The sequence below is a fragment of the Lithobates pipiens genome, unplaced genomic scaffold (assembly GCF_037356315.1).
Source record: "Lithobates pipiens isolate NorthernLeopardFrog02 unplaced genomic scaffold, aLitPip1_a1.2 Scaffold_8, whole genome shotgun sequence".
Lineage (NCBI taxonomy): Eukaryota > Metazoa > Chordata > Amphibia > Anura > Ranidae > Lithobates > Lithobates pipiens.
Window position 1 is genome coordinate 404064070 of NW_027507903.1, and position 27600 is coordinate 404091669.

Here is a 27600-nt window from a genome sequence, read left to right on the forward strand (position 1 = left end):
AGTGAGTTGTGTAATTTGAATGTTATGTTCCTTCCTTCTTTTGGCTGCAGCCGCTATCAGCACCCCCCGAATCGTGCATTTGTGTGCTTCCCACAGTGTCATAGGATCAGTATCTGGTAGATGATTATCTGAGAAGTAATGTGTTAAAATTTCTTGTATAGAGGCAGCAATAACTGGATCAGTTAGTAGAGAGGGATCTAGCCGCCAGATAGGGGCAGAGATGCGGTTATTGGCTATCTGTATGGTCATGGAGACCGGATGATGGTCAGATAAGACCATGGCCTCTATGGTGGCTTCTACAAGGGCAGGTAGGTCCTTTTGGGTCAAAAAAATATAATCCAATCTAGAATATCTATTGTGAGGAAAGGAAAAGAAAGAGAAGTCCCTCCCTTGAGGGTGGAGAGTGCGCCACGAATCGTGGACACACAATTCCTGCAAGCGTAATCTAATATTGCGAATCGCAGAGTAGGGCAGGGATGACGTACCCGTGGAAGAATCTTGAGCCGGATTGAGGGGAACATTAAAATCCCCACCAAGGACGAGAATGCCTTTCTGGAACGAAGTAAGTGAGGCCAGAGTGGAATTAAAAAATGACGTTTGACCTGAATTGGGTGCATAAATATTTGCCAGTGTAATATCTTTCCCTCTGATGGTACCCTTAATGAAGAGGAACCGAGCATCAGGATCCGCATGTGTATCCTCTATTTGCATCGGGCAATGTTTGGCCACAAGGATTGAGACTCCTTTGGATTTGGACGAATTATTAGTGGCATGGAAAACCGTCGGAAATCTATTATTAGTTAATTTAGGTATCTGGGAGGATTTGAAGTGTGTCTCCTGTAGGAAAACAATGTCCGCTTTACTTTTGTGCAGATAGAGGAGTAATTAAGACCTTTTCTCAGGGATTTTAGCCCACGGACATTCAGGGAGACAATCTTCAGGGCATCCGACGAGTTAATGCGGGGGTTGGGAACCATAATTGCAATGCAATATACTACTAAAAACCCAAGAAAAAAAGAAATAACAAACAAATAAGGAGGGGTAATGCTCTTCGAGTAAAAAACAACCTTAACGTGGGATAAATTAGCAAGGTCCGGGCTGCAGATCTAGCAAGACAGTAAGGACGTCAGCGTATACTACAAGGTAGCTTGGATCGCTCTACAGCAGCGCTGCAGATGATGGGAAGAGATAATGACCAACGTGGAAGCGAGCTGTTAGAACAAGGACAGGAGACACTGGATAAAAGATAATTGGTATCCAAATATAGGCGTGCCTATAAAGTAAATGGGAAGGAGGTTCGGATGAGTGTCTATATGAGATCAGATAAAAAGTAACTGCAACAAGAAATAATATTATATTTTTGTCCGGGGAAGAACTAGGCCGGCTAGTTCTTCAAAATTAGGTTGAAGAGCTCAACCAAGGTCCGGAAAATGTCGGTGGGCGGTCGTAATGTGGAAATTGTATTAAAAACAGAAAAGATCAAAAATAAAAAAAAATTACGGATCCACACCACGACCTCACCTAGTGGGGATATGACCCTAAGCAACCAAAGAATGGCAAAAAAAGAAAAAGAAAAGGAATAATAAAACTCTGAATTCGATATTCAAGATCCAAAACTCAAAACCCGCTGAACGAGACTCGTAGAATGGTGGTCATCTACACTCAGTAGAGCCAGCACTCAGAGAGGACTTGCAAGATGTGTTACTTAAGTAAAGCTAACAATATTGTGGTGATCATTTTAAGATGTATCGTCCTCACCTTGAAAAAATAGCTACTGTGAGAAAGAAAACTTGTCTAACCCTCAAACAGGTATAAATAACAAGGATCAGGGCAGGGAGACCTAGGTTTGAACAAGTGAGTGTAAGTAGGTGAGAAAGAAATACCTCTGCACCCCTAATAACTGTAAGAGGACGAATAGTCCTCAATGGACATATGAATAGACCACTCATAACAGTATATAACCGTTAGACTATGTATAGTATAAGAACTATGAACTATACACCCCTGGTCGCCTGAAGGGCTGAGTCGGGTTTATTGTAATATAGAAGCCCGAGATCAACAGGCGACAAGGTGTGCATTGAGAAAAATAAAAAATAAATAATAAAACTTATACCTAGAACAAAGGTTGACCTCTGAGGTTCAATTTCCCCCTATTATACACACAGTTATTCAAATATTCTCGGCCAACAAGCGGATTTCCTCCCATCTCGGAGGCGTGGAACCCCATACATCGCTACAGCCGCATACAGCTGGTTATATCAATTTGGCAAATAACTTCTGGGACCAAAAAACATTGCTCTAACATCACTGAGTAGCTTGTTTAGGAGGTTGGAGGGAGCCACCGATCAGAGGCAGGAAATGGAAAACTGGAAGAAAAAAAAAAAAAATACAAACACAGGAGAACTTCCATCCCGCCATACATTAATCATTCTCAGTGCGATGGGAGGGGCATAAGTATGCGCAAGATATCTCATTAGATTCAAACGGGACAATGCTGCAAATTAGTCCTTACAATAACCAAGGAAAAAACAGGGAGGGAAACATCTTTCATGCTAAGGCTCAAACCTCCAATCTCCGCTACATGCCATAGCAGGATACTGGTATGAGGAACATACACAATGGATCATAGTAACTATTAGTGCCCAATTGAATGGTACAGAGAGGTAAGATGAACATGCGATTGCAATCCGTGACACAGAAATATACCCCACTGAATCTGCTGAGTTAGCGAGAAAGTCTGATGTGCGGTTATGCAATCCAATCCCCGACTAGCTTATTGTATTGTTAATACTGCGAACACGGCAAATAGGATGGAAAGAGGTGAAAGTCTCCCACAACTAAAATACATTCCAAATCAGTACAAGTCCCTGTTCCTAGGGGCTAAACCTGTTGGATTATGTCGGCTGTCCATAACTAGTAGCCGTCTTTTCTTCATATCAGGATATCACCAGTTTCTGTGTGGGGGCAAAAACTGCTCCGCTAGGCGGTGCCAGGCAAAAACAGGGAAACCAAAAAAAACCTGAGAAACAGATATCCACAATGAAGGAACTAATGTTACTCAGAGAACCAGAGAATGACCATGTATTGGACTTAGCTCAGTGATCGTGGCGAGCTCTCCTCGGTTGCGGAGTGGTCTGCGGGCTGTCACCACGATCAATTCCAGGGCGAGGGTGCGACACTCTAGATTCTGAGGGCGAGCAGCGTCTCCTGAAGCGGGTGTCTTGATATTCCATAGGCTCAGAGAGCGGCTGAGTAGACTTGGAAACCGCTGGACGGAACTCAGCATACCAATCAGGGACCGCCGTGAAGGGAATTTCCAATGTATTACAGAAGTGATGAAGATCTTCTGGTACCCGCAACAGGGCTGATCTGCCTCCGGAAGAGGCCGATAGAGCAAAGGGGAATTTCCAACGGTATGGAATTCCTTTGGCGCGCAAAGTATCCAGAAGGGGGCGGAGTTCTCTGTGTCTCCTCAGAGTAATGCTGGACAAATCCTGAAAAAGTGAAATGGAGGCTCCTTTGTAGGTGATCGGTGTATCCGTCGCTCTGGCTCTATGAAGGATCTCCTCTTTCAAAGTATAGTCAGGCAGACAACAGATTATATCACGGGGAGGATCAGATTCCTTTCCCCTAGGGCAGTGATGGCGAACCTTGGCACCCCAGATGTTTTGGAACTACATTTCCCATGATGCTCCACTACACCGCAGAGTGCATGAGCATCATGGGAAATGTAGTTCCAAAACATCTGAAGTGCCAAGGTTCGCCATCACTGCCCTAGGGCGTAAGGCTCTGTGTATGCGCTCCATCCCTATCCTGGTATCTGGTGGCCTATCCAAAATGGCGTTAAATAAGCCTGTTACCTCAGCCACCAGTCGTTCTGGGGCAATAGATTCCGGGAGGCCTCTCAGACGGATGTTGTGGCGTCTGCCACGGTTGTCGAGGTCTTCTGTATGCCGATTCAGATCCCTTAATTGTAGTGTGTGTGTATCCAAAATCTGGCAGGATCTTTTAATAATAGCTGTGTGGGTTGAGGATATTTTCTCCACATCTTGGACCCGATTTGCTATAGCTTGGAGGTCTAGCTTCAAATCTGAAATAGCACTGGTAAGGGCTGCAGTGAGGGTCTCCTTTATATCCGTTTGCAACCGATCGTAGATCTTGTAGACTCGGTTGATTGTGTGGGGTTAAGACTATCCCCTCGCCAGAGGAGGGAGTCTGTGAGGAATCCATCGGAGGCCTCGGGTCTCGGGAGGCGGCCATGTTGGAATTATAGGAGCGAAACATCTCCGGGATGTTTTGCGCGATCCGACTTGCCTCGTCCCTCGGGGATCGAGATCGGGAGGCCGAAGAGCTGCGGGAAGACGTTCCCATGATACGAATAAGAATCTATGAATAAGAAGCCTCTAAAATCAGCCGAGAAAAGGTCTCTTCAGCGGGAGCTCTGTAATTATGCTGCCATCTTCAGTCGAGGTCAGGCCACGCCCCCCACATCGCTGTTTCTAATCACTAGAAGCAGCAGATCTCTCTCCTTTCCCTGACAGAATGGGGATATGTCTGTTTACATTGACTAATCCCCATTCTGTCTCTCTCAGATCGCAGGTGCCTGGCACACATCGTGGCCGCTGGGCATGGTCATCCGCTCCTGCATCACACGGTGGGCGCACCCACTTGCTAAAGCTATTTAAAGGGCTGCTGTACAGCTAGGGCGATTTGCCCAGGAGAGCCAACTTGCTGCCGTATAACGACGATGACTGGTCAGCTACTGGTTAATGGTGTCATCTGCTGAACAACTTCCTTCTAATGGTTTTCAGGTCCTAATGGTCAGATAGTAGGAAGTAATGAAAGAGTTTTCTATCTGAAAAAGTAGAATACAAAGAAAGTGTTTTCTGCAGCAGAGGTACATTAATGGTATATTGGTACATAGGGAAAGTGGAATTTTGGAAAAAAGGTGCACTTAGCCTTTAAGTCTAGCTGCATAGTACATGCAAGAGATGTATGGTAGGAGGTAAGGTATTTCCTTGACTGATGCTGCAGGCTATTTCAGTTAGTTAAATACATCTGGAAATATCTCTCACTTCTAAGGCCTCTTGCACACAGGAATAAAAAATGCTGCATTTTTTACTGATTTGAATTGAGAGTTGTTGTTGTCTATGGAACTATGCACACAGCTGAATAAAGATCAATTTTGATCAGCATTGAGTACAGAACCATAAAAGAAAGTGTGCAGTAATTTACTCACATACCCATGTTTACTCATCTATAAGCCTGTTTATGCGAGTATAAATGAGTATATTACAACACTGGCAATGAAGCATTTTACTTATCTATACACTTACTCACCTTTACTTTCCTATACTCAACATTACTCAGGTCTTTAAACACAGTTTTATTTTATGCACATACTTTCTGTCAATAAGTTCCTGAGTAAACATCAGGAAATGTTATGCAACTGGCCTAATAATGTTGAAAAGTTAACAATAAAATTGGGTAAAGCCACTAGAGATTGGTTAGAGGTACAGTATTTAGTGTAGATTAACCACTTCAATACAGGGCATTTTCACCCCCTTCCTGCCCAGGCCAATTTTCAGTTTTCAGCGCTTTTTGGATGACAATTGCGTGGTCATGAAACACTGTACCCAAATGAACATTTTTATAATTTTTTCCACCCCACAAATAGAGCTTTCTTTTGGTGGTATTTGATCACCTCTGCGGTTTTTATTTCTTGTGCTACAAACAAAAAAGTTTATAGCGCCCGCCACATCACTTGGGAGATGGTGCACGTGCCCGGCGGCCGTGATGTCCGCCAGGCACCTGCGATTGCGGATAACAGAGCCGGGACATGGATCTGTGTGTGTAAACACACAGATCCACGTACTTTCAAGTGAGAGGAGACCGATCATGTGTTTCCAGTACAGAGCAGAGTACAGTCCTCCCCTTGGGAGTCCCCTCCCCTACAGTTAGAATCACTCCCTAGGTAACACATTTAACCCCTTGATTGCCCCCTAGATGGCTGGAAAGCCCGGGATGTCATATGACGTCCGCTCAGGAGGGGAGATCCCTCCCGCGGACAACATTTGACAATAGCCGGGATGTAAAGTGGTTAAAAGCTGAGTTAGAACTATTTGTATTTCAGCACACAGATAAATTAATAGTATGTTCCGACAAGCGCTGCATAGCACTACTTAGACGGAACTAGCTTCCTCCTACCTGCTTATGTCAAATATTCTGTTATAAAACTTGTAATCCGATTTTTTTCTGATCTAACCTTTTTGTCATGTGAATTGCTTTTGTTTACATTGAAATATATTCAATAAAATATTTGAACAAGAAAATTAATAGCATGTTATTTATACCAATGTTATCCAGACAGACAAGTTAATTGCACTAAACTGCATTTGATAAATTATTAAAATTTTATTTGGATGATGTCACACTGGACTGAATGTTAAATAATGTTGCATCATTTACATATTGTTGTGCATACAGTAGCATATTTTGTATTACAATTTTTTTCTGCATCAGATTCAATTTCAATTGTAGGCTGCATTGGAAAGTCCCTATAGGGGACTATCCCTTTGTGATTAAGTCTGAGCCAACTATCAGTATTATTTAGACTCACAAAGTGCACAAACACTCTACTTTGGAATATTAATTAAATGGGAGGTCCACAGTATTCAAAGTCATTACAGCTGACCTATTTTTGCTCTGGCTTCTTACACTAATTATCAAGGTCAGCTAAAGTTTAAAGACATGAGAGACTATGATGACATTTAAGGGTGATTTGGTATGTTGAATGTGATAATGTCAAATAAAATGTGCAAGCATTTGATGGGTTTTAGGTACCTAACAAATTGTAACCAAGTTTAGTAACACATATATTATTTAGGGCAGTACCCTCTCTTACCTCATAGTATAGAGGATTGTTCCATTCTGCATAATTCGGAAAAGTTTATTGGGTGTCGTCATATTATGAGAGATTGACCTTTTCCCATTTCTAAAAAAAGTGTCTGGTGTCCAAATCTTACTGACCATTAGATTATTTAACCTAAGTATTTCTGTAGGACCATCAAATTTTAGACGTTCGTCAATCCATGTCTGCCGGAAAAAAACATCCATTGTGTATTCCTGTAGGAAAATTAAGACCATTAAAGGTTTCAGGGCAAAATACCAGACCAAGTAATTTAATAGACAACTTAACTAGCATGTTAGCCACACTTCTGTCACTGCTTAATGATTTTAATCCTATTACCATTAAGCAGTTACTTAAAAAAGCTACTATAGGGGGAGGGGGATGTGCTTTTACTTAACGTCTCACTGAACAAAAACTTAATCAAGCAGTATAAAATAGCTTGAATGTTCTAAGGCAAATTACCTGAAAACCTGTAAAATAATTGCATGCAAATATATAATACTTAACATAAAAAAATTTAAGAAATGGATTGAAAGCACTAATATCAAACTTTATCTTTGGAACAGAATCGTAATGCTAATTAAGTTGAATTAGTTATGTGCAAAATGTGTTGTTTTTCTTATTACAACATAGTGTGAAATGAAGTTACTGCTATAGTAATATTTCTTCAAGACTATGATACTAAGGTAATAAAATTTGAGGTCAGTGTAAAATAGAATTTTCAGAAAAAGCTATCATGCTGACATGGTTTAGTTCCATGTGGGAAGATTTGTAAAAGTGGGTATATTTTAATTAGTGATTATGCTATGTGATAACATTCATGGCATTTTTATAGAATTGACTTATGTATGTGCAGTGACCTACTACATGCTTCTACTTGATTACTCACATGTTTGCATATAGATCAGTCATGTCTTCAGGTGTTTCCTTTTGGATCAAAATTGTGCAGCATATGCAGTTGGTCAATTATGGATAATAAAATGGGTGTTTGGTGTAACCAGTAAGTATAAGGAACAATTCGTTTTTTTTTTTTTAATTATAGCAACCAATCCAATTGTATCTGTTTTTAAAAACAAATAGATATGGTTGCTGAACGGTTGCTATAGCATGCTATTTGAACTAAGAGGCAAAATATTTACAAACCAGTACTGAAAGACTTGGCTTTGTGAGGTTACAATCTGTTAATGTGCTGGAAACAGCCAATGATCCAATCAGCATAAAAGCATACAAATTGGTAAATTGGCAAACTGCAATTTTTTACTCCAAGAAGATTTGCTCATTCTGCAAGAAATTCTAAATTTCATGATTCTCTGTAGATTGAACGGGTTAATGGTAAATTATTCAGGTAAATATACATTCATTCATTTGCAGTGCTCCTGATTTATCAGGGGTTGATTTACTAAAACTAGAGAGTACAAAACCTGGTGCAGTTGTGCATGGTAGCCAATAAGTTTCTAACTTCAGCTTGTTCAATTAAGCGTTGACAAATAAAATAGAATCTTATTGGTTTCCATGCAGAGCTGCACCAGAATTTGCACTCTCCAGTTTTAGTAAATCAACCCCTTAGTGACTGTAAAGCCCCGTAAGTTCATAACTCAATTCTGAAATGACTTTCAGAACATGTGATCATGTTAAATATAAGCATCTATATTTACTAATATAAACAGATTGATATGTAATCAGTTTGCTTGTTATATTTTAAAATAGTAGAACAGAATTGGCTAAGTTCAACAAAGGCAAATAATGGAAAAACCCATTGTTGTTTTCATTGGCATTTTACTGAATTTAATGTATTTTTTTTTTACTATTTGTTTGGAGAGTAGAATCAACTTGTTATATGTACTGTAAACAAGCAGATTATTAAACGTTACTATAAGAAATGTGCTTTCACTAACATCTTGCTGAACAAAAATCAAGTAGTTGAATGATGCCCTCATCGGCTAAGAACCAGAGGAAGCTGGTAGAGTTTGTCTTCCTACTATCCGGCAAATCCTGGCTAGAGCATGGAAACAACTGTTTCAGAATTTTGATGAAGTTCATCAGAGGTTCGTGGGCAAGATGGTACATGAGAAGCTCATCTCCATTCTAGAGGACACCCACACCAACTTTTTTAAAGTTTGGGATTCTTGAATCACCTATAATACCCAGGTGACCGTGGACAGGACTTTGCTCTCAATTTGACCTAATTTAGCAACTTACTGGTGCAATGCTCTGGCTAAACCCTGTGGGAGAGAATCCTCCAGCCCCTTCCCTACTTCTGTTACCCTCTTTCTTCCTCTTTACTCCTTCTTCCCAGGCAAGTCTCCCCTGTAACTATTCTGACTTCTTCTATTTCTCACCCCTCCCCCCCTATTGTCCGTGGAGAGCAGCACTCTCCACCTGATGTATCATACTGATTTTCTCAACTGAGATTTTTATGCAAACTGTTGAGATCTGAGATCAATATTTTACCTCTAACCTCACTAATGTGCCCTGCCGCATCCTTGCAACCTTTGATACAGTGTGCCTTTCTTGTCTCAGTATTTTTACCATTTCCCTGTACTTTTGACCACAGTTTATCAGTTTTTTTTCTTTTGGAAAAATTTTGAAAGCATAATAAAAATGTTCTTCAACAAAAATCAAGCAGATGAATACTCCAAGTCACAAGTATCTTGGTGTTTTTTTGTACAGTAGTAAACAGGGGCAGCAAAGTGGCAAAGCCACTTTCTGACTTTAAGCCAACTTTACTATGTGATCATTTTATAGGTATATTTCTCAGTAAATAATGAACAGTCATGTAATGATACTTTATAATGCAGTGTTACAGACAGATACTGTTTAAAATTGTCTAAAATGCTACAATTATCCTTTTAAATGTAATTTCTTTATCACTTTGACAAAAAGTAACAAATAAATTAAATGATACATTAGTAATATGATTATTATTATTATTATTATTATTATTATTATACAGGTTTTATATAGTGCCCACAGTTTGCTCAGCACTTTACAAAACTAATGTATACAGTACGTTACAATTCAGTACAAGAGGAATTAGAGGGCCCTGCTCGTTCCTGACAAGAGGAAAGGTCAAGTGATGCAAAAGGTAATAACTGTGGGGGGTGAGCTGTTGGAGAGATTATGAGCATCAAAGGATGGGAGAAGCTTGGGAGAAGTCGTGTTGGTGAGCATTGCAAGGAGGTGGCAAGGGAGCTAGAGAGCAGTTTGGGTGATATTTTGAGACCAGGTTAGGAATGTAGCTGGGGCTAGAGTTGTAAATGGCTTTGTAAGTTTCTGTTAGTACTTTGAATTGTATTGATTGGGTGAGTGGAAGCCAGTGGAGGGATTGGCAGAGAGGGATACTAGACACTGAATGGTTGGTAAGATGGATGAGTCTGGCAGCGGCATTTATGTTGGACTTACGGGGGGGGGGGGGGGGGGATAGCCTATGTAAAGGTAATCCAATGAGGAGGGAGTTTGAATAGTTAGGGGAAGAGATTACCAGAGAGGGAATTTGAAGCTTTGTGGTGTCATTACATTAAAAAGGGGGGCATTCTGCAGATGTTGCGGAGGTGGCGGTGGCATCATTTGGACAGAATTGTATGTGGGCAGTTCAGAGTCCATGGTTATCCCTAGCACCCTGGCATGCGGGGACAGACTGATAGTTGTGCCATTGATCTTGACAGGCAAGTCAGGGAAAGGGGCACATTGGAGAGGGAATATTATGAACTTGGTTTTGGATAGAATGAGTGGTGTGACATCCAGTCTGATATGTCTGTTAGTAAATTAGTGATATGTTTGGCAACTGATGGGGTGAGCTGAGGGATAGAGAGATAAATTTGGGTATTATAGGCATAGAAATGGTATTGAAACTATGGGAAGCAATCAGCTGACCAAGAGAAAAGGTGTAGATTGAGAATAGGGGAAGCCCGAGGACAGAACCTTGGGGAACCCTAACAGTAATAGAAGGAGAGGAGGAAGTATAGTTGTAGGTGACACTGAAGGTATGGTCAGATAGGTAAGATGCAAACCAATAGAGAATATAGTCACAGAGACCAAGGAAGTAGAGATTGTTGAAGAGGAGGGGTGGTTAAAAGCAACGGAGAGGTCCAAGTGTAAGAGCACGGAATAGAGACCATTGTTTTTAGCTGTTAGTAAGCCATTGTGAGTTTTAGGAGAGCGGTTTCTGTGGAGTGTTGTGGTTGAAATCCAGAATACAGGAGATCAAGAATTTTATTCTCAATAAGGTGGCAGCTCAGCCAGTTGTCGATTAGACATTCAAAGAGTTTGGCGGCAAAAGGGAGTAAGTAGATGGGTCTTAGTTTGTTAAGATTGGTGGGGTCCAGTGAGGCCTTTTTAAGTATGGTAGTGATTAGTGCATGATTTAGAGGGTTTGGCAAGATGTAAGTAGAAAGGGAGAAATTGAAAATGTAGGATAGAGCCAGAGGGCGACCATAGTATTTGCGGGGGCCCAGGGACAGGTGGTTAAGTGGGCATTAGAAAAAAGTTTAGTGACTTCCTCTATAGTAAGTGGGTTAAGCGGTGGAAGTATTGATTGTGTAGGTGGACAAGGAGTGTAAGTTGAGGGAGATATCTGTACAGTGGAGATCTCGTCATACATTGTATGAATCTTATTTTTTAAGTGATTAGTGATCTTCTGGGCAGTGAGTGAGTTAGTGGGGGAGGTAATGAAGGACAAAGTAGAGAGTTAAAGGTAGAAAAGAGTTGACAGAAAGAGAGGGTGTTAATAAGAGTGATAAAATAAGTTTGCTTTGCAGTTTGGCAGTACATTACCTTTGATATATGCTAAAGCATAAAGCCATCAGGATTGCAGAAGAATCATTTAGAGGAATTCAGATTGTTTTAATTGTGTATTGCTTTGATTGTCCCCGAAAGATTTCAGTTTTTTACCATTTTTATATAAATTGTCAGATTAAATTTACAGTATAGACTGTGATTTCTATGACATTGAAAAAAAAAAAAAATCTGCAAAACATTGGCTTTAGTGCACACACTCCAAATAAATCTCCAGCCAAAGTTGAGGTACATATATGTTAACTATTTACCTTCTTAAAAATCTTTTCTTTAGTGCTAATGTTTGTCTTACACATCCTTACTACGTTATGCTGCATGTCAATAGCTATTTAGTAGTAACAACAGGACAGTAACCTGATTGATTCTTTCCTCGTTTCAGTGAGAAGAAAAGGAAGAATGTTACATAGTTACATAGTTGGTAAGGTTGAAAAAAGACACATCAAGTCAAAAAGACAAAAGAGTCCATCAAGTCCAACCTGTGTGTGTGTGTGTGCCTGTATGCCAATATTACATTGTGTATCCCTGTATGTTGTGGTCGTTTAGGTGCGTATCTAATAGTTTATTTTTAAATTATCTATGCTGCCTGCTGAAACCACTGCTTGTAGAGGAGAATTCCATAAAGAACCCTCTACGCAGTTTACGGTTAAATCGCTTTTCCTCTCATTTTAGTGAATGGCCAGGAGTCTTTTTCAATGCCCTTTTGCAAAAAAGTTTTATTCCTATATTATATCCTATATCCTATATTAATATATATTCATATCACCTCTCAAGCTTCTCTTCTCCAGATAGAATAAGTTCAGTGCTTGTAATCTTTCCTCATAAGTAAGATCATCCAGTCCCTTTATTAGCTTTGTTGCCCTTCTCTGTACTCTCTCCATTTCCAGCACATCCTTCCTGAGGACTGGAGCCCAGAACTGGATGGCATACTCCAGGTGAGGCCATAACCATACATGTGCTGCTTCCACAATTAAGCAAGCCACACAACAATCAATAACAGGTTGTGTGGATTACAAACATTGGATAGATGTCTTCCTGTCAGCACAGCACATAGTTTGATTGAAAGATTGAATATATTTACCTTTCCAGACCATTTCTTGAAACACTGTAACTTCACTGCTTCCTGGCTACTGAAGGTATTTCACACTTCCATGTGTGTGGAATACCTACTACCCCATGACACACAGTGTTTTCATTTACTGGCTGATACATACTTTAAGTACATGACATACAAGCTGGTGGGAGGAACCAGAGTGTGCTCTGGGGCAAACAGTTATTCAACCTCTTTGACCTGTTGAAAGCATGCAGCAGCCAGAGCACAGTAAAACAGTCATGTTTCAAAAAATTAGCCACTGGCAGGGTAAGTATATCCATGCTTCTTTTAGTAGGTATGGCTTTAATTAGAAGTGACCGTGTGCTGACAAGAAAACTTTAATCATGTTTACAGTACAGACTGTAAGATAATCTGTCTATAAAAAATATCTGCAGCAATTTATACCAGAATGTTAAAAGTCTCCTTCAAGTGTACTGTTACATGCCTGGGTTGTGGGATAAAGGTCATAAAAAAACGCTAAATATAATGTAGATGAGAGGTCAGATACAAAGGCATTTGCTGATAGCCTATACCAGAGATGGCAAACCTTGGCACCCCAGATGTTTTGGAACTACATTTCCCATGATGCTCATGCACTCTGCAGTGTAGTTGAGGATCATGGGAAATGTAGTTCCAAAACATCGGGGCTGCCAAGGTTTGCCATCACTGGTCTATACTGAATATGATAAAGGTAAAGTGTATGTAAACTTCAGACTTTTTTTTTTGCATAGAATGTGGAAGGATTAGAACCTCTATATAGTCTTTATTGCTGTCTCTTTATTGCTGTTTGGGAGATTCACCCACACTATTTGTGCCATTGACCATTGTCTTTGGTACAGAATGTAAGGGGAAGTCCAACTTTTTTGAGTTGTTACAGAAGGTAAAGGGGAAATCTTCAAATGGGGGAACCTGTTCTAGTACGAAAGGTCTAGGAGAGCATGGCCTCCACCTCTCTGGGACAGGAAGTGAGAGGAATACTCCCCAATGGTACACAGACAGAAAAAGAAACCTAACATGGATCTTAACTTTAACCATCCCATACTCTCTAACCAGAACAAAACAATACCTCATATACATCTTAACTGTATCTGTGTGTTACAAGACATTTCAGATGGAATCAGACAAAACAGTATTTTTATTTTGTAATACTAGTACTAGACATCGCACTTCAAGGAAATCTGTCTTGAGAGAGAGATGTAGTAGATGATACTGCAAACTACATTCTACTGTTTTGTCTCTTGATTCAGTATTTATAAAATTACTAAACCAGGTATAATATGCAACAAATATGAACTCAGAACTGACCCAAGTCAGTGACAAAAAAAATTAATTGTTATGGCTAGTAGGTCAATGTGGCAATCAGGCAAAGAGGCAAATCAGTAACATCAACCTATTCTGTATATTTATCTTACTTTCTACATAATCTTTTGTAAGATTTGGCCCTTCTGTCCAGACAGCAAGTAATAATGTCAGGGATTATGTCTTTAGACAGCCACTTAGTAATGCTCACAAAGATTAGGTCATAGTACAGATAGATTTCACATAATTGTAATAGCAGAATTAAAAGAAACAATTCAGCTAGCAGATTTAAAAAAAAATGTTTTTAATGCTATACCGTAAATATATAATTGTACTACAATGTATTTTTAAGCTTTGGCCAGAGTTCTGCTTAAATCCATGAATATATGGGGGAGAATTGCTAAAACTGGAGCATGCAAGACCTGGTGCAGCTTTGTATAGAATCCAATCAGTTTCTAGGTTTTCCCATCAAACCTTAATTGAACACGCTGAAGTTACAAGCTGATTGGCTACCATGCACAGCGTACCAGATTCTGAGTGCTCCAGTTTTAGTAAATCTCCCCCATGGTTTTGCTTTTGTATAAGAGTAGACTTTGCAAAGATAAAATTCACTTTGTAAAGTTTAATTTTTACATAGCTTAATGAATGCTGTGAAGCTAAGTGAAAGTTTGCAAAGAGTACTGAATATTATGCAAATAAATAAAAAATAGATGTTTGCACACACATGATTGAAGTCAGCATAGCTTCATGTTATTCACAAAGCTGAGCTGAGTGAAAATTTGCATTTCATAGTGAACAGGCTATACTCCTTTAGTGTCCAGATGATACATAGAAAGCCATGTTTTGTACATCAGATAACTGCCCATCAATTTCTGTATACAGGCCTTCATGATCCCTTCCATAAGTTAAAAAATGATTTTGTAGGCTAGATTTTCTAATTTTACGTGAGTCTGTCCTGAAAGATTCATGGAGGCTCACATTGCTGAACTCTTCTTTTAAACAGTGTAGTTCCCTGGCTGTCATGGTAATGCTCACTGAGTCATTGACCTAGAACCAGTATAAAGATAAGGAATTCTGACATGTTTATGGTATTAAAGCAGTAGTAAACTATACAAAAAAATGGGCTCCCACAAGATAATGTCATAATGTGCTAGTATGCATCTCATACTAGCACATTATAACAGATTTACCTATAAAACTGATTCCTCCAGCAGAGCACTGCTGTCAGGGATTCTATCTTCACCCTGTCTTCCTTCAGGGTTTGCACGATTTGAAAGATGATGTCTATGAGGACAAAACGCATCAGGAGGACTCCTGTTTTATGAAAAGTGCTTGTTTAAACTACAGAAATGTGAGTTTGTTACTATATTTTTAAAATAAATTTTGATTTTAATGGAATTACACTATATGGCCCTATGTTTTCCTTCTATATGTTCATTTATCCTGAACTGGGTCTTTTTATGCAAGGAGAAAGCCTATTGTGGTGGTGAAGATTTTTTGAATGGTTGTCTTACATTCTAGCCTTTGCCAGTTCATGTTTCCGGGCATTCCAATACGGGTGGATTCAAGTGTCCACGATTAATAGAAAGCTTGCAGGACCCTTAGAATATATATTCTTTTGGGTCATATCCATCTGGTAAACCTGCATCTGTTAAGGTGACGGTATCATCATATTGGTGTTCGCATGTCTACCCCTTTGGGGACTGGATGGTGCATTTGAAGTGTCATTTACACGTGGGACTTGAAAATTTCTTTGGACACAAAGAGATTTTATATTTACACTTTTTCATTTTCTTTTTTCGTTTGTTTGTTTTTTATGAGCACAACGATTTGGTGTTTATCTATTTCAACTATTCACTATGGATTTTTATAAGATTTATGTGGTTATACATATAGATGTTTAATTGTTCATAATTTTTCTTCAACATAATGATTTAGCGCTACACTTTTCCGTAACATTTGTCCATTTTTTGCTGAAATATCAATTTTAGTGTCTTAGCAGATTTTTTATATATTTAGATTGCGCAGTGTTTTTCTGGGTTTGGAAGGAAAAATTATCACTATTGTCATTCCTGCGCATGCACGCTGCAGTCATGGTTATGGCAAAGCACTCTCACTGGACAGCACACTTGAGCATGCCTTCCATTCAGAACTCAGTATGCTTGGGCAGGGGATGTCACTGCCTGCTACACATCTGAATATCTAAATACCTGTGTCCTTTGTCACCCCTGCTGTTTGCCCTGGCTCTGGAACCCCTAGCAGCAAAAATACAGGGAGACACCAACATTATAGGGTTTCAGCGGAAAACGGGAACCAACAAAGTCTCAATGTACGCTGATGACACCCTATTTTATCTAGGGGACACCCAAAATATACTACAGGCTGTTATGACCCTTATTAGAGCCTTTGGGAAGCTTTCCAGCTTCTCCATTAACTGGGGTAAGTCGGTACTGCTTCCACTAGATCCCCTAGATGCCCCTCTGCCTGCATGCGTGGAGATGATCCAAATAGCAACCTCGTTCCGCTACCTGGGTATTCAGGTGGCTCCAGACCCATCCCAATACATTACACTAAATCTAGCCCCTCTCCTAAATAAGTTTCGCAAAAAATGCACAGCCTGGTGTAAATTACCTTTATGAGTGGTTAGGAGAGTAAATCTTATCTCTTATGGGCTCCACAACTACTTACATATTCAACAATTCCCCACCGAAAATGGTTTGATAAAATAGATAAAATAGAATCCCAATTCAGAGAACTAATCTGGCGTAAAAAAAAATAAACGCTAGGATAAGGCTATCAACACTACAGTACAGTAAAGAGGAAGGGGGGCTAGCGGTCCCTCAGCCCAGGGCATATTACCTGGCGTCCCAGTTAAAACAACTGGGGGGTGGGGAATGATAGAGCCAGAAGATCCTATCCGTAGGCTCTTAGACATGCCGTATCTGCACTCACCCGGCTAGAAGCAGGATATATGCACTTCGATTCTGGGGCCCCCAAGGTGAAACTACTAAATACACTATGGGCCTATATTAGAAAGCTACTGGGGATACAGGGCTTCTTGACCCATACACCCCTATGGCACAACAGACAATATAGAGAATTACTGAAACTTAAAATATTTAAGAAATGGAAAGAGGCAGGTATAAAATATGTTTTCCAGCTCTTCAATGGCCCCACCCTCAAATCATTCACAGAAATTCAGGGGGAGTTTGAGATTACACCCACTAACTTCTACAAATATTTACACCTGCACCACACCATACAGACCCAGGCCAGAACCACTAAATTCCACCAGACAGATCACACACTCATACAAAGCATTGTCATGGAAAGAGACAAAAAAGGTATGATATCTAGGTGCTATGGTGTTCTCCTAAGCCATCTGCAGGACCCTTCCAAGCTGCCATGCAGGAGGGGTTGGGAGAGTGACGTAGGAACTATTGACGGAGATGGGATCTGTGCCTCTCTTCTGCCCCACTGGTTTCAGTGTCAACGTCACAAAGGCTATGCCACTTATACCTGCTGCATAGAGCATATAGGACCCCTCTGCAACTTTACAAGTGGGGACTCCCCCCTGTGTCCGAAATGTGAATGCGACAACGGTGATCTCCTCCATATGCTTTGGAAATACCCCAAACTTTTCAGGTACTGGAGGGGGGTCATAGATACAGTATCTGAGGTCTTTACCATATCGGTACCACATGACCCAACCATATGTGTATTGGGAACATTGAAGAAGGAAACACTGGGCTCATTAACTCACATGACGATACTACGTTTACTGTATGTGGCCCATAAGCTAATAGCACAACTGTGGATCACCCCGAGAGTACCCACTAGGAGGAAATGGGTGGAGAGTGTCAATAAATCATTGATCAGAGAAAAAATAACATACTAACATAGAAATGCCCCAAGTAAATTTTACACATTGTGGCAGCCATGGCTGGAAGCCCAAGGCCTGGCTCTTCACCAACTGATCCAGGGCAGATTATTAATGAGGTAGTTACAAGGTGAATAGTGATACGGTGGTTATTAAACATGGGGGGACCATACAAGATGCAAAATGTTTCCACGGATGCTGAGTGGTTGAGGTATAATAACTATATTTCAGTGACTAAATATACTGTTGGGTTATGAAGGTTTATAAGAACTACACTGGTTGTTTTCATGTAATATTCTTTCAGTCGTACTAATGTGCCTCAATATGGGCAATGTTAACCAGTTCCCGACCGACGCACGCCGATGTACGTCGGCAGAATGGCACGGGCAGGCATATTGGCGTACAGGTACGTCCAATCTTCAATGCTGCCCTGCCATCGCGAACACGCCGGCGGTGGCGCGCTCATGTTTCGGTCAGGACCCCTATGAGTCCGGTCGCGGGTCCCACGGACTCGATCGCCGCGGGCATACCCGCGATCGTCTCGTGGGGCGGCTGAATGGAGGAAATGCCGTGTAAACAGCATTTCCCCATTCTGCCTAGCAACTAGTGACGCTGATATCTGCTCCACGTGATTGGGGCAGAGATCAGTGTTCACTAAATGAAAGCCCAACCTCCCCACAGTTAGTAACACACCCCTAGGAACACTTAACCCCTACACTGCCACCTACTGGTTAACCCCTTCACTGTCAGTGTCATTTACACAGGAATCACTGCATTTATATAGCAGTGTCCGCTGCAAAGTCGCAGTCACAATAAATATCGCTGATTGCCGCTATTACTAGTAAAAAAAATAATAATAAAAAATTATTAATAAAAATGCCATACAACTATCCCTATTTTGTAAACGCTACAACTTTTGCGCAAACCAATCAATAATCGCTTATTGCGATTTTTTTTACCAAAAATATGTAGAAGAATATGTATCGGCCTAAACTGAGGGAAAAAATGTTTTTTTAAATATTTTTGGGGGATATTTATTATAACAAAAAGTAAAAAATAATGCGTTTTTTTCAAAATTGTCGCTCTATTTTTGTTTATAGCGCAAAAAATAAAAACCGCAGGGGTGATCAAATATCACCAAAACAACGCTCTATTTGTGGGAAAAAAAGGACGTCAATTTTGTTTGGGAGCCACGTTGCACGACCGCGCAATTGTTAGTTAAAGTGACGCAGTGCCGAATCGCAAAAAGTGGTCTGGTCTTTGACCAGCAAAATGGTATATTGCTATGTATTTGCTGTATGTTCACTCTCTTTCTTTTCCTGGCATATACTTGAACACTGACTGCCTTGAACTGTATACTGTGCAAAACAAAAATAAAACTATTTTCTGATTTAAAAAAGAATCTCTAAATACTTAAATGGTGCACATTTAACAGATATTCACTGTACCTACAGGCAAGCTTTATTCTTGGCTTACCTGTAGGTACAAGGTAAAATACAGAGTTTACTAACACTTTAAGTATGTTTTTTTGGTCTGTGATTGTAAAAGTTTTTGTCAAACACAGGCAGCACTATCATTTTCTTTAACAGGCCAGTATGGGTAGCCCTGGTACTTCTTTCATGACAGAGTAATGTTAAATCCCCTCACAGTCATCAGAATTTCCTTTTTGATTTCTAAAATCAAGTTTCACAGGGTATCAACAACCACTCTAGAAAAAAACTGTACAGTGTTTTTTTTTCAAGTTTAGTTGACTTTTAAGGCTGTATTTATTTTAATATTAGCAAAAGAGTGGTTATCCAATCACAGAATGTATTTGGTGATGGAATAACATTTGACATTTATAACTTTGAATATTAGTATAAAGTTCATTTTGATACTCTAGTACATCTAGTATTGTTAAAAAAAGAAAAACATAAAAAAAAAAAGCCATCATGTTGCTTTTCCATCTTATGTATTACTGATTCATTAAAATAATGATTACATGGGACAAGAAGTAAAGAGAAGTCTACCAAATGGAACACAGATGGCAAGAAAAAAAACCCTACAGGTGTTATAACCCCCCACACAACAAGCTGCAGGAGCCCGACAACACAGAGTCACCATCTCCAGAGGGTCCACACTTATTCACAGCATTGGACCACTGCCCACCACTTACAGACACATGCTGCCTGCTTCCTGATGCTTTTCAAGACTCCCTTCTAAGTGAAACCCTTCAAGACCAAAGTCCATGTAATCAGGGACATTACAGGTCCCAAATGAGGACTCTTCTCTCCTACTGACAAAAAAATGCACTTTGCAAGTACAGTTGCACTCATTTTACCCAGAGCTTAGTAATTGTGGTAAAGCTTTGTTGATTTCTATCTCCCAATCATGTCTGAGCAAAAATGCTGCCTTTTTAATTTTCTTTGCGCCTGATTGGGTATTCTTTACAACGTGAAGCTTTACCACATTTTCTAAGCTCTTGGGGAAATGAGTGCAACCCCCTTGCAAAGTGTATGGCCTATTTTCTTTTATTAAATCAACCCCATAGTCTCATTACATTTAACTTTTGATGCTGGCACTGATATTAGAGCTTTAAAAGTGTTTAACTACTTGAATGTATTTTACTTTGTCATAGTTCAGGTTTTATTATATTAAATCCAACAGTTTTAAGGAGATTTCGGTAGAAAGAACTACTAAGTACGTATATAGAACACTAGTACCTTCTGTGACATACTATATATTGACAAGAAGCTTATACAAAGTAATCTGCTCTAATCACTTTGCTTGTACACTGTACAGATATAATGTAATGTAAGACATGCTAGTAATGCAGCACAAATAAGCACTATATATATATATATAATAATCCTTACCATCTCAACATCTGAAACTGGACCAAAGCTAGTCACATAGATATCAGTTTTGACTTCAGTTACAGGACCTGATAGACATGTAAAGAAATTATAATAATGATTACTCAAATGTAATACATCTTAGGAAATAAAATATAAAATAACTAAAAATATAAATTATATGTAAGATCCAAAAGTACCTTCTGTTAAACTAGACACGGCAGTATAATATTTTCTATAGTTTCGTTTTTTTGCTCACAGAATTTACCTCCAAATCCAGGACGGAGTCTGTTATCATAACCATCTAGTAGCCTATCCAAGATGCGAGTTATATTTTCAGAGTATATATTGTCATGAACTGTGTATTCTCCAAGACCTGTGCTTGCCCTACAATATTGGAAAGCAATTGTTTATAACTTCTTAAGTCAGATTAAATTGTAGTCAATTTAAGTGTAGAAAAAGAACACAAGATAGTGTATGCATATGTAATGCAATACACTGGCACATAATAATACTGTAAGATAATACAGTATTAATAATAAAATAATAACAATAATAATAATAATATAGTTCTAAAACAATAACATGAATATCTTAATTAGTAATATTAACTTGCTTACCTTAAATTAAAGTAGCATAACCAGAAGATCAGCCAAGCCATGTCTCTGTGCAGTTAAAATGACCAGTGAAATCGTTTTACCCAATTACCCGTGTTAAGTTTCACATGTCATTTTTTTTTCTTTTTTTACTTTTTCTCAATAATCCAGTTAAAATTCAGTGCAGAAGTATTGATGCAGATGGAAAATATCCCCCCCTTTTTGCTCTTTGACTTCCGTATAACGGTTAAGACTCAACTGACTTGTTTAGCTCAGGGAATTAGATGTTTGAAGGGACAGTACACGCTTGGAGAGCATTGACAATAATCGAATAAGGCATTATGGGAGATTAAAAGGAAGACATCCACAGCTAGTTTTGGCAAAGAATTAGCAGGAACCTGTTAGGAAATCTGGACAAGCCATGGTTTCTCGCTGATACAGAATGGCCCTCGCTCCTGCCATGTGTACTAAAAGTCATATATATATATATATATATATATATATATATACATATACATATACATTTCAAAGTTATATGATCATTGTAAAATTAGGAAAAATGCCTTAATTTCTAATTTGAATTTAAATATATTGCAGTCCTTGGAAAATAGCCAATAAATAGTGTCTGAGCGGTCCATGCTATTAGCATGAAAAAATGGATTCATTATTTTTTTTCCCATTGAACTAATCCCTTAAACCACAGTAAACTAGAGTCATTAACCCTAAGGAAAAAGATATAAGATGATTAAAAAGTGCATCAATTACAAATTCCTGTCAATTATGCCTATGTTTCGTGATAGTTAAAACGTAATAATGGGGAATTGAATCATTAAGCACCACAAGTATAGTTCATTGGGTGGGTTATTACACAGAGTCCATTGCAAACTCAGGCAAAGAGTTGTACTCATTTACTTCAATTAATGATGTAAAATGCAGGACCATTTTGCTTGTATTAGGACAAACCAGCTGGAAATTATATTGTGAAGAATGCAGACAATGATAAACAGCTAATTGGTATTGAAACCACATCATTCATTTCATTATGATGCTACAAAGCAGATAATACTATTTCTTGGGAGAATATAAAAATGATTAGCATTGTTACTCTAATATATTATTAAATTTCTGCATAGTAAATATTTGCATTAAAACTGGACTTCAAGCAAACTGCTAAATCCTATAAATAAAATATAAAAAGGAAATGTTGTTTGTGCCAAAGGGTTGTATTCCTATAAATCTATCTAGTCCTGTTATTTTCACCTCCAAATAAGTCAACCCATCGATGTTGGCAAGCTGATTTTTCTCTCCTGCTAGTAAACAAAACAGCTTAGTCACATCATTCGCTCAACCTGTGATTGGACAGTGAAAGAGCAACAAATAAACTGATCGTCCTGCCATGTTCATGGATAGCACGAGTGCATACAACACACCTTACTAGCTACTTATGCTGGCCTTGATTCATCTGAGTACTGTTGCACAGGGGACCATTGGAAGGCTGATACCAAGTCAAAGCCAGGTATTTGAACTAGAAAAAAAAATAAACTTACATTGATGTTTAATGAATATATTGGGCCTCACCTCATTCACTAAGCTTTGGGGTGAATTCACTTGTAAAGTACAACTTTGCTTACAAAGTGAACAGCATATTTATCTTTTGTAAATCAATCCCTTTGAGTCCAAGACAGTGCTAGCATCACAGACTGGTCTGGGACAAGGGGTGGCAGGAGGGACAGGAGAGGCAGCTGCCCTGGACACAGTGGAGCAAGGGGTCAAAGAATGGACACAGGGCAATAAACATATTCTATAGCATGCATCAACAGTGGGGGAGGAGACGCAGTCTCAGTATTGATCATTGAGTGGGCATTAGAGAGTTCTACATCCTAAAACATATATTGGTGCATCCCAACCCATCTGGCTTCTATGGCCATAAGAAGGCTCCTAATTTAGGTGTGCACTTACAAGGAAAAATCTTCTTCCTGTCTCTATGATGTAACATATCACATGATGCGGAAATACAAGAAGGAAGGGACATCTACCCGTAATGTTCAATCAAAGGCTTCTTTGCACACTCCAATCCCTGATACATAGTCATATCTGCATATAGAATTTTCAATATTTTCTTCTATAATGAAGATATCCACTCTCATTAAAGTTACAATGATCCCCTTCTTATCAGTGTGTGGAGCTGGTTCTGCTCCAACAAACATTTTAGTCTGCAGTAGGTGTTGTTTGTATAAAAGAACATTAAAATAAAAAATAATTATGCTGTAGCTTTTTGAATAGCTATCTGTAATGTCCATATTGAATTTCAGTTTAAAGACCCCAAAATACCCTGGAAGGTATCATAGTAACTATTACCGATTATTTTAATAATCAAGGAAGAAGTAGTGGATAATATTATATAAACTTGTATTCTTTTATTGATTAACTTGATTAATTTGAGGATTTCATATACTACTCAAAACCATTGATCTTACTACTGCCAATGACCTCTGTTTTTGCTAAATATCACTGAAACCACAGACAGCAACAAACTGGCCAGCTAAAATGTACCACAATATCTGCATTTCAAACCTACTACATAACAAATCTCTCCACAGTCAGGCTAACAATACATTTTTTTAACGAAACAACATACCTTACAGCTTAACTCCAGTAATGCAACTACTTTGTAAACAGTGCATGAGCTAAGTCCAATGAGGTGCATGCCACCTCCTGGACTTATATCTATTATTTACATCTGATAGGTTTATTGAGCTCCTGGAAGACTGCTTTTGCTGTTTATATCTATTTATAGTTCTAGGAGCTCTCATACTAGACCTCCTGGTCCCAGCCCCTTAAGCAAGTGAGTCAGTGCAGCTGCTATGCACACCCCTCCCCCTGCCCAATCACAGAATCCTTTGTGGTATGTGAACTCATTCACAAAATACAAAGGCTTCTATGAATGGCCAGCAGAGTATAGGGTCAGGAAAAACTGCTGTGTGTGTTTCTCTCCACTCTGAGCCCTAAGTGTCTACTTTGGGAGCAATAGTGTAGAGAATGATAAAGATTAGTCCAGAAGATGCCATGGCCCTCTTTGGACTTAACTCACAGGATGCCTGCACATATTATAAAGTAGCTGCATTTCTGAAATTTTGGAGTCTTTGTTTTTGTTTTTTTGGAAAATACTTATTGAATTTTCTGTATATAATGATAGAAACAGGCAGAAATGCACAAGTATTAAACATACAAATGTCAAATAATATCAAGAAGAACAGCAAAATTGAAATTCAGTTTTAATGCACTGTTTAATTATTAGAAATGTGGAAAATTAGGTTTAATGTCGATAAATGTAAATTTATGCACTTGGGGGCTAAAATTATACATGCATCATACAGTTGAAGAAGAGAACCGCTGGAGGAGTAAATGATTGAGAAGAATCTGGAAGTTCAGGTAGATCATAAACTTAATTATAGCATATAATGCCAAGTTGCAGTTTCTACTGTTAAGCTAGCAAAATACCTTCTTGTATTAAAAGAGGTAAAGACTCCAAAGACATAATTGTTCCCATGTACAAATCATTAGTGAGACCTCATCTGGAGTCTGTGGTTCAGTTTTGAGAAGTAGTTCACAAAAAGGATAATGAAGAACTGGAGAGAGTGTAGAGAAGGGCCACCAAACTGATAAGAGGTATGGAGGAGCTCAGCTATGAGGAAAGATTATCCAAGCTGAATTTATTTTCTCTTCAGAAGAGGTGATTAAGGGAAAATATGACCTTCAGTATGAATACATAAGTGGCCCAAGTGGCCCATTCAGTTAACTTTGTTTAGAGTTAAAAGGTCATTATAAACGACAAGTTGGCGCTCTTTATTTTTTTTTATTTGGGAGGAAACCTCCACATATGAAAAGGCTTTTTTCAACAAGAGCTGTGAAAATATGGAATAGACTTTCTCAAAAAATAGTTGTGGACACCTCAGTAGATTGTTTAAAAGAAGAGCTAGATGCATCTCTAAATGCAGAAAATATAACTAGAGATTAACATTTACAGCATACCTAATAACACTAGAGATTGTTGATATTGAGAATAGTCGATTGCCTTTGGGGTGATAAGGAATGAATTTTTTTTCCTCCCACTGGCATAAATTGGACTATGCTTTATAGGGTTTTGTGCCTTCTTCTAGATCAACTGTGGATATAGGATTCTGTATATGGAGGTTTTCTATTTATTTAAATTAATTAGTTATTTTCTTTTGGTTGAACTAGGTGGACTTGTGTCTTTTTTAAACCTGACTAGCTATGTAACTATGTAAAATAGCATTTTAATATTTTCAGAAACGGCACTAAAAAGAGAACGGAGCATCATATATGATTTTTAGCTAACAGTTTACCATTTAATGAGTATGCCATGCTATTATATGTTCACAATCCCACCTTTACAACAAATAGTAATAATGCAGAATTGTAACTTGCATTAAACTGTATTATAATTTTTTTAAATTCTAACAAAGCAGTGTAAGTTTTCATCTACTTATTAGATCGTTAACATTTATTTTTTAGACAGTTACTATGTCACTTTACTCAAATAAAATATGTGTCTACTGGCGCAAAATATATATATATATATATATATATATATTATAATGAAATTACCAAACTTTGCAGAGCAACCCCACCACTACAAAATCAATATAAAAGTTTGTACGGTTTGCTTCAGTCAAATATGGTTCTACTTATAGTAAAAAACCTGTGCAAAAACTAAAAAAGGTGCGTGTTGACTGTGCTAACACCTATATTATATATCTTAGAACCAGAATATATACCACTGAGAAAAATTGATATATTCATATACATACACACAAGTGATACTAAAATCAATATACCTATACAATACACCCATGTCTTTATCTCATATATAACTCATACATCCAATGTCACCATTAGTGTTAGGTTTAAATGATACAAAATAAATAAATAAACAAACAAATAAATGTTCAGTGTATTTGCTGATATCGATAAACCAGCATTTAGTGAACCCCCCTTCCGGATTCTATGCTGTATATTAAATTACTCCAATCTTCCTATTCCTTACATCCGTGATTCTGTGTATTTCATATCCACCAATTTAGTGATGACACCACCACCACCATAAGAATTGCCCACTCACCAGATATTAATATAGAGAATGCATTTAGTTCATTGATAGGGATAACCACTGCACTCAGGTCTATGCTGCTCCCAGCTTACAGGTTTAAACAATATCTGCCCTCATAAAAAATGAACAACAATCATTGTGCAGTATGTCTGTGCATTTATTTATAAAAAGGTAAAAACAGGTTATGTCACTCACATTTCCAAGTGCCTATGAGTTGGCACTAAACGTATCCAGCAGTTTGAATGGGTTTGCATGGGTGAGGGTATCGCCATGTCTCTCCTCTCTCGGCATGCATCCCAAGCCTCGCTATCATTTACCCAGAAGTGACGTATTGTGTTTCCTAGCAGCCTCTATGCATTTCGCAAATACAATTGCGTCATCAGGAAGCTGCTTGTTGTTACTATGTCACTCTATTTATGCCTTAAATCTCGTGTGTTGTGGCCAATTGTTTGTTTCGTGCAACCAGAACTGACTAATCAGACATTTTAAGACAAAACTTTAAAGATCTTAAAAGTTTTGTCTTAAATTTTGGATGTGGCACACAAAAGTGTAAAATTCTTGCCTCCCATACATGTATCCGTCATTTTAACTACTGTCATCTTCCGCCCACACCCGGAAGTCATTAATCCGCCATCTTAACTCTTGTAATGTTCCACCCATATCCAATATTTAGATGTTTATTGGTCCCCTGGCTGAAGTTTGGTATGGGCACTATTTCTAAGTGTTTCCCCAGTGCAGTTCTCGATGTGTATATAATATACCTCTCCCATTTAGTTTGTCAGGATGACCTCATCCAAACGTCTGGAAAAGTTTTTACAATTCTAAAAAAATCTTTATTAAACTACTTTATACCATTAAAACATTTTTTAATGTTTTAATGTTTCTTATTCTTTACTAAATCTACATATCACATTTGGAGCTTTCAAACAAATGTATTTATCTATATTAAAAATATATTCATCTATATTAAAAATACCAAATTGGTGCAAAAGATATATGTGAAAATAAAAATAAACTGAACATAAACATAATAATAAAAATAATAATAATACAAAGAAAAAAGAAT

The 27600-nt window shown here is 38.5% G+C and overlaps 1 protein-coding gene across 2 annotated transcripts in view; it reads right to left on the reverse strand.

Moving 5' to 3' along the window:
* The window catches only part of GABRA6 (gamma-aminobutyric acid type A receptor subunit alpha6), a 114080-nt gene extending 92345 nt beyond the window's left edge, over positions 1-21735 (reverse strand). Inside the window, exons 1-4 of one of the 2 annotated variants that reach the window (XM_077474095.1) lie at positions 21428-21735; positions 21076-21194; positions 20829-20896; positions 6905-7125 (exon numbers count right to left, since the gene is read on the reverse strand). In XM_077474095.1, coding sequence (XP_077330221.1) covers positions 6905-7125; positions 20829-20896; positions 21076-21194; positions 21428-21468 — 449 coding nt within the window. In that variant the 5' untranslated portion in view covers positions 21469-21735. The remainder of the gene's footprint in view (positions 1-6904; positions 7126-20828; positions 20897-21075; positions 21195-21427) is intronic. The other variant, XM_077474094.1, reaches the window with a different exon arrangement.
* Positions 21736-27600: the final 5865 nt, after the last annotated feature.